The sequence below is a fragment of the Amphiura filiformis genome, unplaced genomic scaffold (assembly GCF_039555335.1).
Source record: "Amphiura filiformis unplaced genomic scaffold, Afil_fr2py scaffold_22, whole genome shotgun sequence".
NCBI classification, from domain to species: Eukaryota; Metazoa; Echinodermata; class Ophiuroidea; order Amphilepidida; family Amphiuridae; genus Amphiura; species Amphiura filiformis.
The window spans coordinates 152039-172500 of NW_027305486.1; the positions used below are offsets into that span (position 1 = coordinate 152039).

Below are 20462 nucleotides of genomic sequence, written 5' to 3' on the forward strand. Positions count from 1 at the left end.
TTTAATCTCAATACATTTGTACATTCATTGAATGACCTTAGAAAATTTGGGTACAAAAACTCATACTCTGCAACTTGAGGTCAAATTTTGCACTATGATTGTTTAATTAGGTTACTGAACTATAAGCAATTGGGATGAGGCCATTGTGGTCCATAGTGAACTATCTCCTGCAGTTCTTTCATGAAGACTCAAAACCAAGAGGTCTATTTTGAAGATCTCCAGCGCGGTGCATGTGTTTACTTCAGTATGTTGTTTGTTTTGATATAAAGCAAAGAAGAAGAATTATTATGACGTAAAAAATATCACCAAACTGCATCACTATAATCAATATAAATGGCGGGTGAAAGTTTTGGGTTATTACTTTATTTTTATTTCATGAATTGCAGCTAATATGGTCGTGGAAGTGTGGGCAACGCAACCAAGTGACGGATCATGATTCAGAGGGAATTTTGTTTTCTGTTCGTCATCTTCAATAAGGGTGTTGAAAGCAAATTGCTTGCTAGGTGATCAGGAAAAAATGTCCCATTGATTTTAAATAGAGACCTTCAATTTGTCGCGAATTTAATCCTTCATACCTATACACTGAGTCAGATCTTAAATATTTAAAAAAATATATATGCGCGTGGAGTCCGTTTTAATGCCAGGCATGTAAGGTTTTTTTTAAAGTTATAAAACAACCACATTAGTAATTTTCCACATACTTCGGAGGAGAAGAAGAGGAAGAGGAGAAGAAGAGAAAGAGCAGAAGAAGGAACAGGAGAAGTAGAAGGAAAAGAAGGGACAAAAGAAGAATCAAGAAGAGGAAGAGGAGGAGGAAGAAGAAAAGAAGAAGACGAAGAATGAGGCGAATAAGACGAAGAAGCTAGAAGGAGCACGAGAAGAAGGAAAAGAAGCGACAAAAGACGGAGGAAGAAGAAGAAGAAAAGAAGAAGACGAAGAATGAAGCGAAGAAGAAGGAACACGAGACTGAGAAGAAGGAAAAGAAGCGACAAAAGAAGAATATTTCCATACACAAGATTTTACCCCAATTTCAGCAATGTCACGAACGTGTGGGAATGTTTCTGATCTATTTCCGTAATTTTCCCATCATCATCATGTTTCATTCAAGAAAATTGTAAACAGCGGTGTTAAAGATAAACTACTTCATTGCAGATGACTGCGTTATATCATGTATAAAGTTCTCACAAAATGTAGGTCAGAACTAAATCTGAACGGACTGTGCGTAAGTCCAACTGTCATGTCAGAAGATGTTTCCGTATAATCTAATGATTCCGGTTTATTTATTTCTACTATACTGAAAACTGTATTTATTTGACGTTTTTTCTTTGTGTGTGTTAAAATATAGTAATTGAATGCAATTTTAAAAACATGCTCACTATTGTAAACTTCGGCCATTGATAAAATAATGATTTTGACACGTGAATGTTGAATCGCGATGTTTTGACTATTTTTTCCCTCGCGTTCTCCCGTGAGTTCAAGCTTTATGTTTTTCCAGATTGAATAACGTCTTGGTAATAATTATTCAAATTAAAAATTTAAAACAAATTATTATTCTTATTGTTATTGAACGAGGTTGTTGATCATAATCACGTGTTTTTGTTTTCGGATTCCCAGTCTCTTGTCTGTGCGATTAACTTGACAAAAGCCCATGGGACCACCAAAATAAAGTTATTCATCAATGATAATCTTCACTTGTCATAAGCAATCATATTTAGTCCATGTATGAACTAAAATGACTGACCACGGAGCCGATTTTATCATTGGAATATATGCTTTCGAGTTTCGACAAAAAGCATCTTTCGAGGCAGTTGGATCCCATAATAGAAACCATTTCATGCATGTGAAAGAGTGAAAACAAATGAATATTATATACTAATAGGTAGTAAATATCGTAATAAAATTAGTACATCTGACAGCGAACTGACTTAAAGTGAATCTTACGCAAATTTGCCAAGACTATCTGTATGGGCTACAAAATGTGTGATGGAACTCTCTCTGGTGTGAAGATCATGATTAAGCCTATATGGCATATCGCTTCAAATATTATTAATGGAAACATTTTCTAACCATGAGTTGTTGAAGATGACTAATTATATCAGGCTGTCAATACTAATTGAACTTTTAATACCTTGATTGCTGAAGAAATATAACATTATTTAAAAAACACATTTCATCATTTCGTGACTGTTAAATTTGCGCCGATGTGAAAAGAATCCGTCTGCAGTTCTCTTTGGGTATCATTCACTATGGACTACATTAGCCTCATCCAAATGGCATAGTCCAATAACCTCAATTAAACAATCATAGAGCGAAATTTAACCTTAAGTTGCAGAGTATGAGTTTTTATACTCAAATTTTCAAGGGTCCTTCAATGAATGTACAAAATGTATTAGGGTTAAAGAACTGTGCCCTGATAGATGAGCATGTTGTGGATTCTGATACAAGTAAAGAGTGACGACGAGTTAATTAAGAAAGAAGAATTTTTAGATAAAAATCGGAAACAATTCACTTCCCGGGTCAAGTTCATTTAAGGAAAACATGCGACAGAGACTAACATATAAAAGAGTTAAAGGCGTCCAAGCTCATTTCCACTTTACTATAGGACGGTGTCGGTCCCCCTCCCTCCCCAAACGCCACTTGTGAACGTGTTGAAAAGAGCACCCAAAAGTTGGATGGAAGTTGGTAATTTTGACATTTCTTGGCCCCTACGGATTTATAAGTGCTTAACTGGCTTGGTGATAGAATGCCTGGCTCAGAACTGAAGACAGAAAAGCCCGGAAGAAAATTTGACAATGTTTGTTCTTACCTTGTTCTCTGTAAAAACATTCCAACATTTGCGGTTTGGTAGGCGGGTTCGCGGTTTTCCCTAAAGTCACTAAAATTGTCATTTTTTTGGCGCAAAATATGAGTTGTAACGATACTGTAATAGTTATCGATTGCGCGTGTTTGTACAGCATTTTGTTTTTCAAATACTGGGATAATCTTTCTTTTCTTTTTGTAAAATTTTGAGAAACTTTATGCATGTAGTCTGCACATATTTGGGTTAAAAAGTATATCCACCAACTGTTGAACTTGAGCGATTAATCATTATAGAATATGCCATCATGGAAAGGCATAGACTACTAGTACCTCTTTCTTTAGCTTTCTTTGAAGAAAATAATTATTAAACTGAAAGTCATTACCAAAGTGAGCGGATGTTTTAGAGTTAGATCAAACTTTCTTGTATTTCTGCAACTAGTCCCCGATGAAATGATGAAGGAAACATGATGAATAAGTTATGTTAAGTAAATATTATTGGATTTGATATGAATTATGACGTTGAACTTGGATTTATAGGGTGTATATCTTATGTGTTCCGAATGATTTGTTTTTATCAGTTCTTACTCAATTTCGGACACTGAAGTGACATTATGGAGGCACAACGGAATCACTGCGATGGGCTGCAGTTGAATTGCGTGTCCGAATACAATACATATCAACCATAGCCTTTGCTGCATTAATATCATGATAATTTAGCGGTGTGGTGCGTGGATACATAAATCAACTGACAATTAGAAGAGTGAATGCGTTATGCCATCTAATAGTAGGCTCGGTGTCCATTTGTTAGTAACACCATGTATGATATTATTAAAAATTAAATACCCTCAATCTAACTACATTCAAATTCATATCGTAAGATGAAAAAATATTGATAAAAGTTGTGACATTTAATCATGTTAATCATTTTATCATGCTGTTATTTACCCAAACCAAATTCTGAAACGTGTTTGAATGACATTAATTTCTCATTACGTGCACATGTCTGTTGTAGAGAAAGTTCATCCAGTTAATTTCATTCATGTTCTTCTGGGGTTCTCTTGTTTCCTTTTTGGAATCAGCGTCTTAAGAGTTGGCGTCTGGCTGGGTACGCACAGTGAAGTGAAATGCATACACGTTGTTCCTCATATAAATGACTCCACTTAAATACCACGGCTGCTAACTCTGTGGGATTGTACTTAATTTCAAATATCTTAATGAAAATTATTTCTATACATAAACTTGATACAGTTGATGTACAGGACTAAATATATTATCCATGACTTATGTTTCATTTTGAAATATTACTAAGAAATTCGAAATGTTTTGTGTAACGTGGATGTCATAGAGTTTATGTGCACTTCAGAGCAGCATGAAATGCTAAAAATGAAATTCAAACTGTTTATTTTATTCAAATCATTAGAGGTCAAAAGAGTGCTCTACATTTCATGATATACGTCGGAGTTCTTTCTCCGGCAAGTTTATCAACTCAGTTTAGTACATCTGGTTTCTTTGGTTTCTTATGATAAAGAGTTAATGATGCTTCATTCGGATTCAAGTTTCATAAATCGTCCAGCGTACTCCTTTAGCAACCAGGCTATACCAGAAGATGATCATTTTCGCTTACCAAAAAAAAAAAGTTCCAACGGGTTCATTTTTCCTCTATAGGAGAAAAAAGAACATTAAAAGGCACGGTCTTTGGTCATCCTGAAGAACTTGTTGTTGTTCTCTAAAGAAGCTGCAGAATATGTAACGGTTCTCTAAAGGATTTCTTGAATTTGTGTGAGGGTTTATGTGCGAGGGTTCTCCCAGTAGAATACTTTCGGAACCTTTTACACGTATAACCTTTTTTTAGAGGGTTAGACTTAGAGGGTCACGATTAAAACACTCTCAAAATTGTTGAAAAGTACTTTTTGTACTGATATCTGCGTTTTAATTGAACCACTCTGAATCATAACATTTTACAAGTTTGATATCCCAACCAGTTACCTTCAAAATCATTCAATGTGTTTTCTTTTTTTATTCATTTAGGGCGTAGAAGATGGAAGACGTGTAGGTAGAGTACGTTGTCGTAATGTGAAGGGCCAGTGTCAAGAAGCTGTTTGTCCTAATGACGAAGAACCTGTCCTGCTGGATGGCAACTGCTGCAAGACATGTCCTGTCCGAGGTAAGAGTTATATATTCAACTCACTGTGGACCACAATGGCCTCATCCCAATAGCCTAGTTCATTAACCTCAATTAAACGAATTAGTGCACAATTTGACCTCAAGTTGCAGAGTATGAGTTTTTGTACTAGAATTTGCAAAGGTCATCCAACATGTTCAATGAATGTGCAAATGCATTGGGGTTAAATAACTGTGCCCTGATAGATGAGCATGTTGTGGATCCTAGTGTTTGATACAGAAAGTCCCTACATGGCAGTTCAAGTGCACGAATTCCTGTTTTCATGCTTTCAGGAGTTAGCTCAATCACCACATGCCAATAGCATATTAGGCATATCGCCACCTAATTTCGTTTTTTCTATAGGCCCTACATACAGAATAACATTCAACAAATATCCATAACAGGCTAAAGCCTCACGTTCAAACATCCATTAACAACCTGAAGCCTCTGAAATGTTCCTTCTTCAAGTTCAGAACGCTTCCATATTGTGAACCTTGGCCTATATATGAAGTTCAACAACTTCCGTGTCGGATATATTGTCCTGTCAGACCCGCGCTAAGTAGACCTACTACGCAAATTGACGTTCGAAAAAAATGGTATTTGTCAAATTTCTGCCGTGTCATATGAGTGTATTGGTTTTGGTTACAATATTATTTTGTCAGTCAAGCTATTCAAAACTTCAACAAGTCCATCAAAATTTTGAATTAGGCATGCAAAATGTCATGCAGAACAACCTTGTCTGGAATGGATCAAAAAGTGTTTACATTGCCTTTAAAGTGTGCATGCATTCGTTTATCGTTGCATCCACCGCATACTGCCGAATCGCAATAAACTATAAACCGCGGTTGGCGTCCGAAATGAAGTTTTTGCCTTAGTCGCTACCCGCGCTCCGCGAATCGCGTAAAGCACTTCACTATATGTGAGTTTCGCGATACGGTCTGTTATTGGCATTTAATATGACACTGAATCTAGAGACGATACGAACGGTTTATAGTTCACAAAAATTATGAAGCGCCGTAATTAAGTAGCGGTTTCACGACCTTGACTTTAAGGAAAACTTAAAATTATGAAACTTCGGAAACACTAATTGAAAAAGGAGTGATCGAACATGCATAGTGAGTGTGAAATGGTGAAAGACTAGTTTCAAAAAACATTTTAATTTACACCTTTCATGTAAAGGAAGACATTCAAGGTTTCATACGAACAACATTATCTTCAAAGTTGTCGCAAACTGATGTGTTGTTTGGCTTACTTTCATCAGTTGATGACTGACGACTTGATGTAAAACTATACAAAATTGCAGCGAGTGCAAAAATGTCGTATGTATAGCTGTCTTTTGTCATGAAGATTTGGTAAAGTTTAAGGGTATAAACAGTGGTACATAAATGCACTGCCTATAAACAATAAGTATTGTACACTGGAACATAGAAACACTCAAATATTTAACATTAACAGCATAATGCAATTCTTAATCAAACAGGGGAGACTGATAAGAACTACGCATGACACATTAGCGCATTTTAACATGAAATTGCAATGTACGCGTAACAAGCATATCAGATAACCCAGACACAAACCTCTGACTGTGCCTCTGGCCATACTTGCCTGTGCGGTGATTCGAACCCTAGACCTTCAGATAGTGCGTCCGATACTCAAATTATTTATGAAGTAGGGCCCTATAGTTATAAAGTTCTACAAAAACCAAAGACTATTTATCAAAAAATAAATCACTCATTTGTGGATCAAAAAGCCAATTTGGCATTTAAAAAGTTTGCCATCCAACACTAAATAGTCGCCAGGTCTCAGACACAATCTGCGTGACTTAGACAGTTTACTCTTCCCTTTACCATGGAACATTGGTAAGATATATATCTGTGGACACCAAAATATCCCGCCTTTGGAATGCTGTTTTGCAAAAGTATATTTAGCGTGTCCAAATTTGTTTTGATTCAGTAAATCAGCGACAAATTAGGCGTGAATATAGAATAATTCCGTGTAAGAGCATCGGAAAGCCACCCTCAGTGCGTTATTATTAGCCTGCTGGTGTGGTTGGCTTCAAATGCTGGTTCAGTGTTGTGTACAGTCATGTCAGTGAGTTATGCCAGTGACTTTTCGCCAGCCCATTCGGGGCTGGTACCTGTTTCAGGTTTGGGGTCAGTTTACTCAAGAGATTATATTTTAGTGGTATTGGAATGATTTTTTTTTTACTTTTTGTGGTTAAATTTTTTTAAAATATTTTAATTCGATTTGTTAGGAAAAGTAAGTATGTTTTGCCGTTTCAACGAACGAAAACGAGTGAGTATTACCAAAGTTATGTTTGAACTAATTAATTATGACTTTAAAAGTTTAAAGGCCTAAATGTAACAATAATAGTTAATATATATAGCATCATATGGTCAGCAGAAGAAAATCTGACATCACCTATGATGTCATATCAGTGTCCTTGACCGGGGTCGTTACTCCTTGACCACTGAACAGCGTGATATCATGTTGATAACAGATCTATAGAATCAAAATCTTCATCATATCCCCGGATCATATCACAGATTCTCAACAATCTGTGATCATATGGACCATATTGATGTGAAAGTAGTTATCTATCATATCCTGTGTCGTTTTATGGATAAAAATGACTCAAAATGTTATTGATGAAATGGTTGCTATCATAAACATCAGTTTTGTCTTTTCAACGGAAAAATCCGATGCAAAATAAAGTTTTTAGGGCCTAGCTATAATATGGGCATAATTTATGCATATAGTATTGAACAATGTACCCCATTTGACATGCACTTATAGATAAATAAATTGTCTTACTTTATTAATTTAATAACTTCTTTATTATAAATAAAATGACACATAACTATTTGATTCATAAAATTACATTCAACAAAATGATTGAAGAGAAAACACACAAGGCACTAGGCAGACTGTTATAGAATGGAGTATGTAAGATGCCATGTCCATAGCTTCGCAGGAGTTTCCGACTAGCAATCAACATGATCAGCACATTCAGAAAAACACAGTTTAAGAGTGAAGATTGTAGTGAGTAACCAGTCCTTTATAAATGTGCTGGCCACTATCTATTATAATATAGTAGGCTTAAACTATACATTGCGAATTAATTAAGTTATTTTAAAATAAAATGTACATGTAAGTTAACTCAAACCGGCAGTGTATATATCGAAAGCAGTGAAATCGGACATTCCTAAGCGAAGATATTGCGTTCGTAAGTTCTGGTATTACAAAATTGGAAATTGAGATATCGTGGGTAAAAAGCTGAAAAGACAAAAAACCCAACGACAACAACAACAACAACAACAACAAAAAACAAACAGACCAGAACAATTTGGAGTACATGTAATGAATTAAAAGAGTTGACATGAGATTAGGAATTAATGTTTTCTGCTGTTTCAGTGTGCATGTTCTCATCGTTGATGGTTTGGTGGACTGTCATGTAGATGTAAGCGTGATCCTAAAATGCCTTTCACATTGACCAAAACTAATTACAAGACCTCTTCTACATTGAGGCTGGCTTTCCCTTTTAAAGGGAATTTTTATTAGTCTCTATGACGGTGAAAAGCCAAGAAATCTTGAAATAGCGGTTAAATGTTTGCTCATGTAAATAATACATTAAAAAATTGACGTTACTATACTTGTATATGAAAGCCATCCTTACTCTTGGAAAACCACAAATTGAGCGTGCCAAACGTATCAACACTAAAACCATAAAACACTGATCAGTCGCCAAAAACATAAAAATTGACATACAGAAATCGACGCTGCAAAATGTCTTTTTCAAATTGGCCAATAAATGTGAAAGCCATGAACTTATGTTGAACTTAATTAAGCCAGAATTTACTGGTCTTTTGACATTCCCTATTACACCTTTCGACAAACACCTTAAGCTTTGGACACGTGTGCGGCACAGTGCGGCGGCTTCTCAAATCTAACAGTGCCCAATGTAGTCATTAACGTATTGAAAAATAGGCCTTACATTGATTTCATCTATACCTCAAACAGCGTTAAACAACATTGAAACTAACGAAATATTATTATAAGCGGCACTTAGCACTGTTCTTGTTGTACTAAATTGATCCAGATAATTTTATGTGAAGTATTCGTGAAGTAAAGGCGAAATATCTTTGTTGAACAAAAGATATGAACCATACAAGTTTCAGAAGAGGCAATAATCACTTCTCAAAATACATGAAACTTTAGGAAATCTTATGTTTGTCCATGCAGTGATCATAAAAGGAAAATTGGAATGGAGTGGTTGCTAATCCATCTCAACAAGTATTAGGTCTAAATTAAAACTTTTACCATGTTCATCAGTTGTTCATGTTGCTACAATTGCCATATAAATATAATTATGTCCAAATCGTTAACTGATTTTTTTATGTCAATGTAAATGACATTATCTTTATGTTTATTATTATCATTGTTTACAGAGTCGGGGGTAGTGAAGTATATCCCAGAAGAAAAATACCGCCCTGAAGTGTACGGTGACACAGATGAAGCCCCGGAAGAAGATCCGAGAGGAGAAGGTAGGTTTATTGTTCAGTTGTTTTAGGTGTTCTTGTAGGATATTAATAAAGCGTTAGGTATGGGCGGCTGCATGGGTCAAAAAGTGGTTTAAAACGCATCAAGGGGTCTGTCTAGGGTGTAAAATCCGAAAAAGGTTCTAAAACTCAGGAAGTGGTCTATACACAGAAAGGAGTCTGTAAAATCAGAAAGGGGTCTAAACCCAGAAAGGGGTGTAAAATCTAAAAACGGGTCTAAAACTCAGAGAGGGGTTAGGTATAGCGCGCACACACATGACACATGAGACATAGAAAGAGTACAGCAGGATTCACCAAATGCTTAAGCTTGGCATAGCCTCTTTTGAAAGATAGAAAAAATGATGATGATGATGTTCATGATGATAGTTGGGATTAAATACTAATGTTAAATTTCCCGTGAAAAGATTTGAATATTTCTTTTTACCAATGTGACTTTTGATTATTCATATCCGATGAACTTGTCGTACCGTCATTATGATGATAAAATTGTTATTATACATTAAGGATTAATATGTAATGCTGGTGTGCTTTATCAGAGGGGTGGGTTGCACTGAATGGCAGGAGCGGGAGGGTCGGGGGGGAGGCGCTTGGTAATAATGCCAACATGCCATAATATGGACAGGAGCGGAGAGAGAAGAAGGGATACAAAATGTATGATAAATACAGGGGGAGTATGAATTTCAAATGGAATGAAACATTAGGCAACTTCATTTGAAACTCACCCTCACTCAGTTTGAATCTTTCTCAGAGGGTTTATTGAATTCAAATGTGTTCATTCCATTTGAAATTCATACTCCCCCTATATGGAAGATATTTCCAAAATCTTCCACAGGGGTAATGTGGACTTAAATATTGGATGGTAGCTTGATGACTAGGGCAAGACATATGTAGAGAATAATAAAATGTTTACCTGTTAAAAGCTTTATCATATTAACGAAAATGTATGGGCATTTTTCTCTCTCTTACTATCTTATAGTTTATGTGTCTCTTCTAACTGGGACTTTGATGTCGGTGCAAACCAGAGCCGTGGCACGAGCTACATTCACTTTGTTGGACAACAATCTATACTTCACCATCAATTTCAAAAGGTACGTAATGCGCATGCTCATGCACAGCTATGATATTCAACTTGCCCCTCTTCTTATAGAGTTAAGTCAGTTAACCTCTCAAAGGAGCCATATAGTTTGATACGTTCCCCTCCCTTTTAAGGGAGTTTAAAAAAAAATATATCTGGGCTTTATTATAGTTTTGATGATTGTATTATAAAAACATGTAACACTTGACTTGAAAAGTACTTTTTTAAATATCTAGAGTCAAGTTATGGAAAAACAAATTCTCGAGTAAAAGTTGTGGAAAAACAAATTTCCAAAGTAGCACTAAAGAACCATATCCTCTGATTCAATTTCAAATCTTTTAAGTTTAGTATTAAGCTTATTTAAATTCCCATTGGCTTCAGACAATGATGATGACGATTTTCAATTATAAAGGGCAAAAGTTTAGTATTCAATTGTGTATTGAAAATCTTACAAAGTTTAAATAGGCCATTCCTGTGTGTTTTATCTGGTCTCAATAGCACAATGCACATTAACATTGTTAAAACTATCATTAATTTGTTTTCAGAGTTGGCGCTTTAAAATAAAGCTTCCATCTCCCGGGGGTGTTAAACCGGTTTAACAAAATAGCTTACAAGGGTTACGGTCTTGCTTCGCTTCAAGAATCGGGACTTAAGGGGGAAAGTGACAGAAGGCCTGAGAAGGGGAGGCATACACCTGATTTTCTTTGGGGAATTATAGATGGCAAATTGCAGGCCCTGGGCGAGTAGACTAGTTTTATCGCCATGTGTCTGTCAGCATAAATTGCACTAGATTTCCTTCGTAATCTCGCTATCGCGAGACGGTTGATGACACGATGGCACTCAGCGTGCGGACCAGGCAGATTTCTACTTGTGTTGATCTTGTCATTACCTTTACCTTGTCTCAACAAGATACAACCAGTGTCCGGTGACTGTAAACGTCTCGTGTCCGGTTCGTCTTTCCGTAACCGAGTATTGACGTCCAAATATACTAATATTCTCTTTAATTCTGTTTCTCAACACCTCACTAAAACGTCTCACTTTTGAATTTGTTAAAACATGGTATGATAATGATCATGGTAATGTGTTGATGCAGTGACATCACAACCCGGGATCACAACATGCCTTATAAGATTATATATGTCCGGCTCGCGTCCGATACGTCTTTCCGTAACTTGCTCTGTCGACTGACGTCCAACCGTAACTATACCAATATTACCATAAATTATGTTTCTCAACACCTCACTAAAACATCACACCATTTTTAACTGGCATAGGCTTTTAATATCATAGTAATGTGTTGATGCAGAAGCGACATCAAACCTGCCTTATAAGATTATAGATGTCCGGCTCGTGTCCGGTTCGTCTTTCCGTATAAACTGACACTGACGTCCAAGATAAAACAACACTCTTCTTAATTTTGTTCGGCCTGTCTTAACGACTAAAGTATAAATATTTCGCACCTTATTTTTAGAAAAAAAAGCATTTTACAAATCTATCCTCAGCGTGTTGATGAGGTGATGACCCGGGTGATAAGTTCAACTTGTTTCACAAATAGATAAGGCCGCGATCCATATGTCCGACATCTTATATTAAAAGATTTCTTTCTTAATTCATTTCAAATATATTATTTGACACATTTTCTTTTGTTTCATTTTTTCTACAGACTCGACAAACCTAGCAATGTCATTTTCACCGATGCCCTCAACAACACATTGTACAACTACGAAGTGACATCCAGCTCCAAAACTCAGGTAATATTTCTGTAACCATGGTTACATACAACATACTCACCAAATTCTGACTGCCTATTTTTCATGTATTTCAAAATATTTCGTCCTGACTAATATTTATTGAACGTAATACTGAGGAAACCTAAATACACGAACTTGCCTTCGTTTGTTATAAAACTAGCTAAAACTGTTGATCATAGATGTTATAATATTCAGAAAACCGCATATATGCCTGCACTTTCGCGCTTCGCGCTCATTGCTACAACCAAAAATTGGACTAATAAATCTCAATTTTCAAACAAACTTGAAACTATGATAATCAAATCAACACATCATATTATAAGGGGATTTATGTTGATATTCCCTTATCCGGGTCCCTCATGTAATGTTCCACTGTAATGCTACTGTACATTTTAGCCTAACTCATGCTCATGTCGGAAATTTGTAATCGGGGGCATTTTTCTGACGTGGCAGACTTTGTCCATCAACACACTACCATTAGAGGGGGTTGGCTAATATTTCACATACGGATAGCCTATAGGGCAACACTATAATGAAGAGTCACTATACTGAAGCATTCGTACACACAAAATACTAGTACCATTTTTTGTGTGAAAACCCGTGAACCAATACTAGGCGTGTTTGTACTCATTTGAATGCTTTCATCATGAAGATCTTCAATATGGTTGAGAATATTCAATATTTTTTTTATTGAAGATGTTGATGTCCAAATTATTTTCCCAATAGAGCGAGCCCGGGGAGCGAGCATTAATGCGGAAAGAGGTTAAAAGCATGTTAAGGGAACCTAAGGATGTCCCCTGCTATACGTACGCCTGTACTAAGGCAAAAAGATGTATTGTTTGCACTTTAAATATTCTATTCTCATTCTATGTCAAAGGGTCGTAACACACAATTTATATCGTATATATTTATGATGAAGTTTCGAGGTTTATATTAAACCTGGCATATAAACCTAGTATTAGATGAATTTTGCATGTCATGTTGTGAAGTCAATCATAGTCATAAAATACCCAATCATGTTCTACTTAGTTTTATCATGATTATGTTTTACTTCATTTTTACCAGGAAGTTCCCGTATGTACACTATACGCCACATATATTGCTTCAATTTACTGTTGTTGTTGTTGTTTTGTTTGTTTGCTGTTATTTCTTTCATGCAAACTGTGCCGAAACCAAAGGAGCATTACATCCCCAGAATAAACTTCACAAGTTTTAAACAAATGAATTATGTCTATAATAATGACATTTGCAACTCATATATTTAATGCATGCCAATCAAAATGCCTCAACTTACCATAAATAATCCCAATCTACACTAAAATATGATAATAGAGACGCATCCAAAAATGTGATGCATGGTTCAGGTTATTATCACGATTATCCGAACGAAAAAGACACAAGACTACAAGGACCCTAGCATCGTACAGATAAATTACAAGGAGTCAATTAACCTCTCCAAAAACCTAGGTCAAGTTTAAAATTTCTATACATAATGATAATATCTAACCGAGGTTTTCACTAATATGTTGATGCCAAGGATATCTTAAGCGTTAAGACTAAGGCTTAGAGTGTGTCAACCCCAATTTGTTAGCCACTAAAGTTGACACGAACAGACAGGGATCAAAATTAGGAGGAAATAATTTGGACGTCCACAAACAACATCCTCTTATGCCTGATTTCCTAGAGATAAGTGACACTTAACAGTGGGTCATGCTCTGCGTGCTCTCTATGCGCTTCAACGTAAAAAGTTCATATTTATTCAAAATATCAAGAGCTATCTTCAGAAGTACTGAACCAATACTAGGCTTGTTTGTACTCATTTTAATGCATTTTTCATGCTGATTCCAAATATGGTCATGAATATTTACATTTTTGAAATTTTTGAATTTTTAAAAATGTTAGCGATTTAGCCATACATATTTTAAGCGACTTTTAGCCATACATTTGAGCATAAAATACGTGTATGGAAGCAAAATACTTGCCAATACCTCGCACTGATTCCGATTTAGACATAATTATCGCGATTTTAAGACACACTTGGAGCTATTTTTGAAATACTTGGCTTGGTCAACAAGTTCCATAATGCAGGATTTTGTTAATTAATCATTTTTGTCGGAGCGGGTACTTCTTTGGACAAATCATGCACACAATGGATGTTTATAATATCGTTTCAAGAAAATAATAAATTGCTTCTAATTTAGGCCCTACATGCCCCTAAGCACACTTATTTTTGTCAACGTCTATCAAACTTTAGTATTGGACCAGATCATTGCAGTTTAATTATTTTGGATCTGAAAAGCAAAGTACAGCAACATGAAAACACCATCAAATGAGCGCAATCTATCGATATACATGTATTCATGACCAATTACCCCAATTAATAGTTTATATTCCCTAAAAATACATTACTGGTAAATAATTATATATACTGATTAATAGTATTGTCTGTATTTTCCCTACCACTACCAGGTATGTGGAGAATGGATCAATGTTCCACGAGTCTATCAGCGAGATATCCAGAGTAAACAACTTTTTGTGACCCTCATCACATCACCACATCCAGAGGGTGAAGTTCGAGGAAGGATCTTGTTTCATAGAGCATTAGCTGCAGGTAAAAATGACACTTGCCTTCTAAAAATCCGTTCTCGTATTGACGCGCAATCGTCCATAATCATGATAATGTAAACTATAAAAATGTTAAAAGATTGTGTGCAGTAATGCCTATTTGTTGACAACGGGATTCTATGAAGACTTACAAACGTAGCATTCCACATTGATTCAGCATATGAGTTTGATATTGGAGTAAGTTAATTTAGTATTCACATGTCAATCAGTAGGCATTTTTGCATACCAAAAAATAACAATTTTCTGAAAATCAAGGATTTGCAACATTTGCTCATTTGCTACATTATGAAAAGTGAAAAATATTTATCTGGTTGTTGTAACTGCATCATTTCATGTGTACTAAATCATTAATTATTTTATTTTACTTAATTATTTCATTTTCAGAGAGTTTTAGCTCCATGATGATAGCAGACAGGCGCCCCCGGAAGAGTGATATTTTGGGCACAGGAGGACTGATGATGTTGTCCATTGATAAAGGAGGGCGCACTTTAAACATCGCGCTGATTTTAGACGGTATCATTGAAAACACAGGTAAGCCAAAACCCCGCCCTAAACCTGTGACTTCTAGTATTAACCACCAGTTATCGCTATAGAAACGAAGCAAGGGACTAAGTTTAAAAGAACATAAGCTAGTAAGCACTCTATACTTAAGCTAAAGGAACTTTTAGAAAGAGAGAAAGTAAGCCTAAGGAAGCAAAATATGGAAGCGAATCCAGGAAGGAAGGAAAGAACACAAGGAAACCAAGAATGGACACAGTGAAAGAAGAAACCAAGTACTGCAGCAAGCAACTTGGCAAGCAAGTCAGGGAGACGAAAGAATGCAAACCCCCCAATCCAGGTCACATTACGGCCAAATTTGCGCACTTTTATATAGCTTTTTCTTCAACAGTTCAACAAAACATGACAAATGAAACAGCAAATTCTGTGACTAAAACAAAGATGTTATAATCTTAAAGGACTTTTCAAACACCTCAGCTTAGCAAAGTCACGAACAGAGCTAATCAAATTATAGTGAAGACCGAAGTGATGATGGACGTTATTATTTCACTGCCTGGGGATTTGACGGTGAATTCGACAATACTAGTCATATCGAAAATGACGTAATATCTACATGTTTTATTGTCTGAAGACGAGACTGATATGTGAATTGGAAAGGTTAAAATCTGATTCAGCACTTTAGTGCTCCGAGCTAGTCTTATCCTTTAAACGTTAAGGACATGATGAGGACGGAAGGATGGAATACTTAGTATGATAGGGTTTTTTTCTGAGGTCAAAGAAAATGTTATTTCATATTTAAGTTGAGTAGCAGTTTTTCCTTCTGAACATTCAGGAAAAGGGCGTGCGGGTGGGTTTATAGGACTCCCTAAAACTGGGAAACGATCGATCGAGATATAAATCACCCAATGGTAATGTTTGAACAAATTAGATTTGGAGAGCACCACTACTACTGTACTTTGAAATGCTCCTCGAAAGTGTCAGATCCTGAAGACGAACAACTAATCGCGATAACACTAGAGTCCCTGAACAAAGCAATGCTGAATGGATTCAAATTTGTGTATCGGGTAGCTTTCTTCAGAACAGAATTCAACTGCCTCTTGGGTTGATGTTCTGCCAATTTCACGGCAATTTCGTATATATCCTTTCGCGCCTAGAATTACAGACTGCAATGGCAGACGACCATATTAATATTAGATACTGGCGCCAAAAAAGACACGGCTCCTATTGGTTGGAGAATTATTCTGTCTACCCTTAAAGCACGATTCATAAAAGTTAAGGATAGGAAGCGAGTGGGGTAGTCTTATCGATAGTAAAATAAGTCTAAATGTCCATTATTTCACAGCTAATAAGCTCAATTCCTTTAATTTTGAAATGAAGGATAATTATAAGACTTCAAAACAAACTATCTTCCCTAAGTTCTGGGCACGTTTTGCAGACTATAATGCCTTTTATGGTTAGATTATGTTAGATCAGAAAATATGGTTAGATGCAGAGGGTATAAACTACCAGCTTGCGGTTATTGGTAAATCTCTTTCACCCTATTTGTCAAAAGACCTAGAAAAAATGAAATATAGGTAAGACAAGGCGTGTCCACAAAAACGTGGTGACTTAGCCTTATATCCCATTTTTTGCTAACTTGAAGGTGTTTATTTTGTTTATTTTGCAGAAAGGTCTGGAGACATAGCCTTAACCATACAACTCTTGAAGCGTAACGATGTGATACAAGAAAGCCGACGATCTATCAGCCCCGAGGTACGTCAAAAGTTTACTATATAACCTCTCCCACAGTCTCTTTTCTTGATCTTCACCAATCACTGCGAAGATATCTGTCTGCGGTAGAGAATTGATTTTGTCTACTTTGTGAAAGTTTGCTAACCTCTCGCGTAGTCTCGTGGTTTCACGTGTGTGGGTAGCAAATCTGGCGCAATGATTCTGTAAATTTCACAAGCGTAAACTTTTGTCTACAATTTTTGTCCCTGATGGGTAAAGGCGGGAATTCGCAATAATGTGTCATGTATTTAGCATGTATACTGTCACGCCTTTTGGGGCGTTAATGTTTGTTCGCGGTTTTTCCCGCGGAAAAAACAGCTACTAGCGGGTCGACGGAATGCCTGTATGTTCAGTAAAGAGACAAGGACATAATGATAATGGAAATTCTACAATCAAACAACAATTAGGTAGTATTATGATGTTTTGAAAGAATGCATACATAAGCGGCTAGTTAAAAGCCAAAGACAAAGCGGCAAAACTTTCCCGAAATATGAAAAACAAAATGTGCGAAATATACTTTTATTTCAATTTTTAGGAATTTTGAAACCTTTTAAACTTCACACAACAAACTCTTCAACTCAAATGTTTGGGCGAATTTTGACCACAACTGCTTAATTTTTTTTTACCACAAAATAACCCTGAATATTGATTTTTGAGGCAATTTTTCCTTCTTGTAATATTTTTAATTTGCAGCAGTGTAAAATGAACAATAACTTCGTGACAAATACATTGTCAATATCAAATGTCCTCTTTGTCACCATCTGGCGCCATCACCATAATTCCTTGATTTATTTTGATATAAACATATTTTCAAATTATAATTACTTAACGTTTCAACCAAAAATTGGCAAAGAAATTTAATTTCTAATTCAATGATAATGTCATCATTTTGTGATGACAGTACCCTTAACCACAAGTGCAACTTATTGCAGCTTACGTGATCAGATGCTGGGGAAACAAAAAAAACTTACAAATACTAACATATGTATGGATTTTGTAAGGTAAACTGTGGATAAAATTTGTCAAATGCATTTGATTTTATGATGAATCACAGCTTATTACACTCAAGGTGTTAAATCTTTAACGGAAGGACAAATAAGGACGTGATGAAAACAATAGATTGAATATTATAGTTAGTACAATTAGTATATCTAATGAAAGTGCTTCATCAGATCTTTTGTTAGTGTCAGCATGCTGTTTTAAACAGGAAAGCTAGGAACTTCTAATTTAGCGTTGCTAATAGCATCACTTGTTGAACATGTTGAAGGGCAACTTTAAATGTTTTCAAAAAATGTCATATTCAACCTCTTCATGTCATCAAAAATGTTGAAATAAAGTAATATCCATGAAATACATTTTGGCGGTTCTTGGAATTCCTCAGATATGAATAATTTTGTTAACCATGTAACAGGTGTGGGCTATTACTTAGATTTTGTCACACAACGTTTAGCAGGAAACACGGTTATGAAGACGAGAAAAAAAAGAATGATAACAAGAAATGTCTTTAAAAAGACAACGCCATGGATGAAGTTCATGTTTCATAATTTTACATTGACAAGTACTTGGAATGCTAAAAATTATGTGCACAATGTGACGTTCGATTTGTATTTTTATGTTTTTCCCATAAAGGAATTTGATTTGGTGGAAGTTTGGAGCAAACTACCTAAGAAAGTACAGAAATTGATCGCCAGAGGACAACTGTCTGTCAGAGTTGGTGTCAGTGAAACGACCTTCATGAGTGGACCTGTCACGCCGCTTCGAACCTGTAATGGTAAGAATGGGTGCAACATTATTACATTATTAGAAATACTACAGCTCTTCCGGATATGGGAGTTTAAGCTTTAACTTGCAAACTGACTAAGTATAGAAGAGATTAATCGTGTTAATATTCGGCAAAACCTAGTTACCTTAATTTGCATCTCATGCCGTTTTGTAAACCATCACAACCACCCTCTAATTATTTAGTTATTCATATTTTTTAATGAGAAACTTTTTTATAATTTTCTTTTTCAGTATTGCATGCCGTGTTGTCGGGCAGCCAAGCCTTAGGTAGGCCGAAAGCGACTGGGGCTAGTGGTTCAGCGGTCCTTTCTATCGACGATGACGGTTCGATCAAGTACCAGATCCGTATTACGGGTACACGGACAGACGTTATCGGTATAACCATCGAACGAGCACCGAAGGACATCGATGACAGGAAGATCGTGGCTGATATTTTTGGAGAGTACCAAAATGGCGAGGTAAGAGAAAGGCTCAAGTATGGAAAGCCAAACCGATCAAAAAAATAAGGGTTTTTTTGATCGGATTGGCTTTCCATACTCAAGAAATCAACGCTTATAGATTACAATGTAATTCATATATGGGTTTTAATTCTATAAAATAAATGGATGTTACTTCGTGGGTTATGGGCAAATGGTTGTAATAAAATCATATTGGAAAAAGTCCGACTAGCCCCACTTAGGCCCTAATCTTTAAAATGGCAACATTATGCTTGTTCTTTAGAATGTTGCAATTGTTAAATTAACATCAAGCAAATTATTGTTACAAAATTATAGGTTTATCAATTACAGTATAATGGTCATTCTTTTCTAGTTTTAAGAGCAACTTCACCCAAAGTTTTCTTTTAATTTGTTTAATATTGCTTTATGTTGCAGGCGATCGGCGTATACGACAAACCGAAGGCCCGAGAAGTTGATATGCTTTTACATGGCGACCTGTACATCAATATTGCTACTGAAGCTTACGGCATCAGCGAGTTGAGGGGTCGCATTACACAACTACCGTACAAACCATTTGTTTCAGAAACTAAAGGTAAGACAATAAGAAATGGATTACCAGGTCCGTAACCAGGATTTAGGGGGGGGGGGGGGGGAGGTGTAGAAAAGAACCTTTCGTGAATTTTCCTTCCAAAAAAGGGCCCATTTTCAACGTTTTTACAGAACAATTGAACCTTTTTTTTCTATAATTTTTAAGTCAGAGAACAATAAAGAAAAACAACAATTGTTACTAAAAAAAATCGTATATGAAAAAAAAATCAACATTGCAATGGAAAACTTTCATTCTATCTGAGTGAAACATTGCAACGGATATTTCTCAGAGACGAAACGAACACAATTATATCTTAAGATTATGACATGAATTACGCGTTAACATACACAGAAACTAGGTGTTTTAATCCCGTTCTTAAAATGTATTTTATTCTTCTAGGTCTACCTTTACAACTT

General features: G+C 35.9%; 1 protein-coding gene across 1 annotated transcript in view; it reads left to right on the forward strand.

Annotated features, from left to right (window-relative positions):
• Window positions 1-20462, forward strand: part of LOC140143497 (chordin-like) — a 44052-nt gene that overhangs the window by 17364 nt on the left and 6226 nt on the right. The window contains exons 3-13 of the mRNA XM_072165328.1: window positions 4828-4963; window positions 9409-9504; window positions 10496-10607; window positions 12258-12345; window positions 14815-14956; window positions 15355-15501; window positions 17135-17220; window positions 18868-19009; window positions 19252-19478; window positions 19893-20049; window positions 20446-20462. The exon at window positions 20446-20462 is cut by the window's right edge and continues 228 nt beyond it. Coding sequence (XP_072021429.1) covers window positions 4828-4963; window positions 9409-9504; window positions 10496-10607; window positions 12258-12345; window positions 14815-14956; window positions 15355-15501; window positions 17135-17220; window positions 18868-19009; window positions 19252-19478; window positions 19893-20049; window positions 20446-20462 — 1350 coding nt within the window. The remainder of the gene's footprint in view (window positions 1-4827; window positions 4964-9408; window positions 9505-10495; window positions 10608-12257; window positions 12346-14814; window positions 14957-15354; window positions 15502-17134; window positions 17221-18867; window positions 19010-19251; window positions 19479-19892; window positions 20050-20445) is intronic.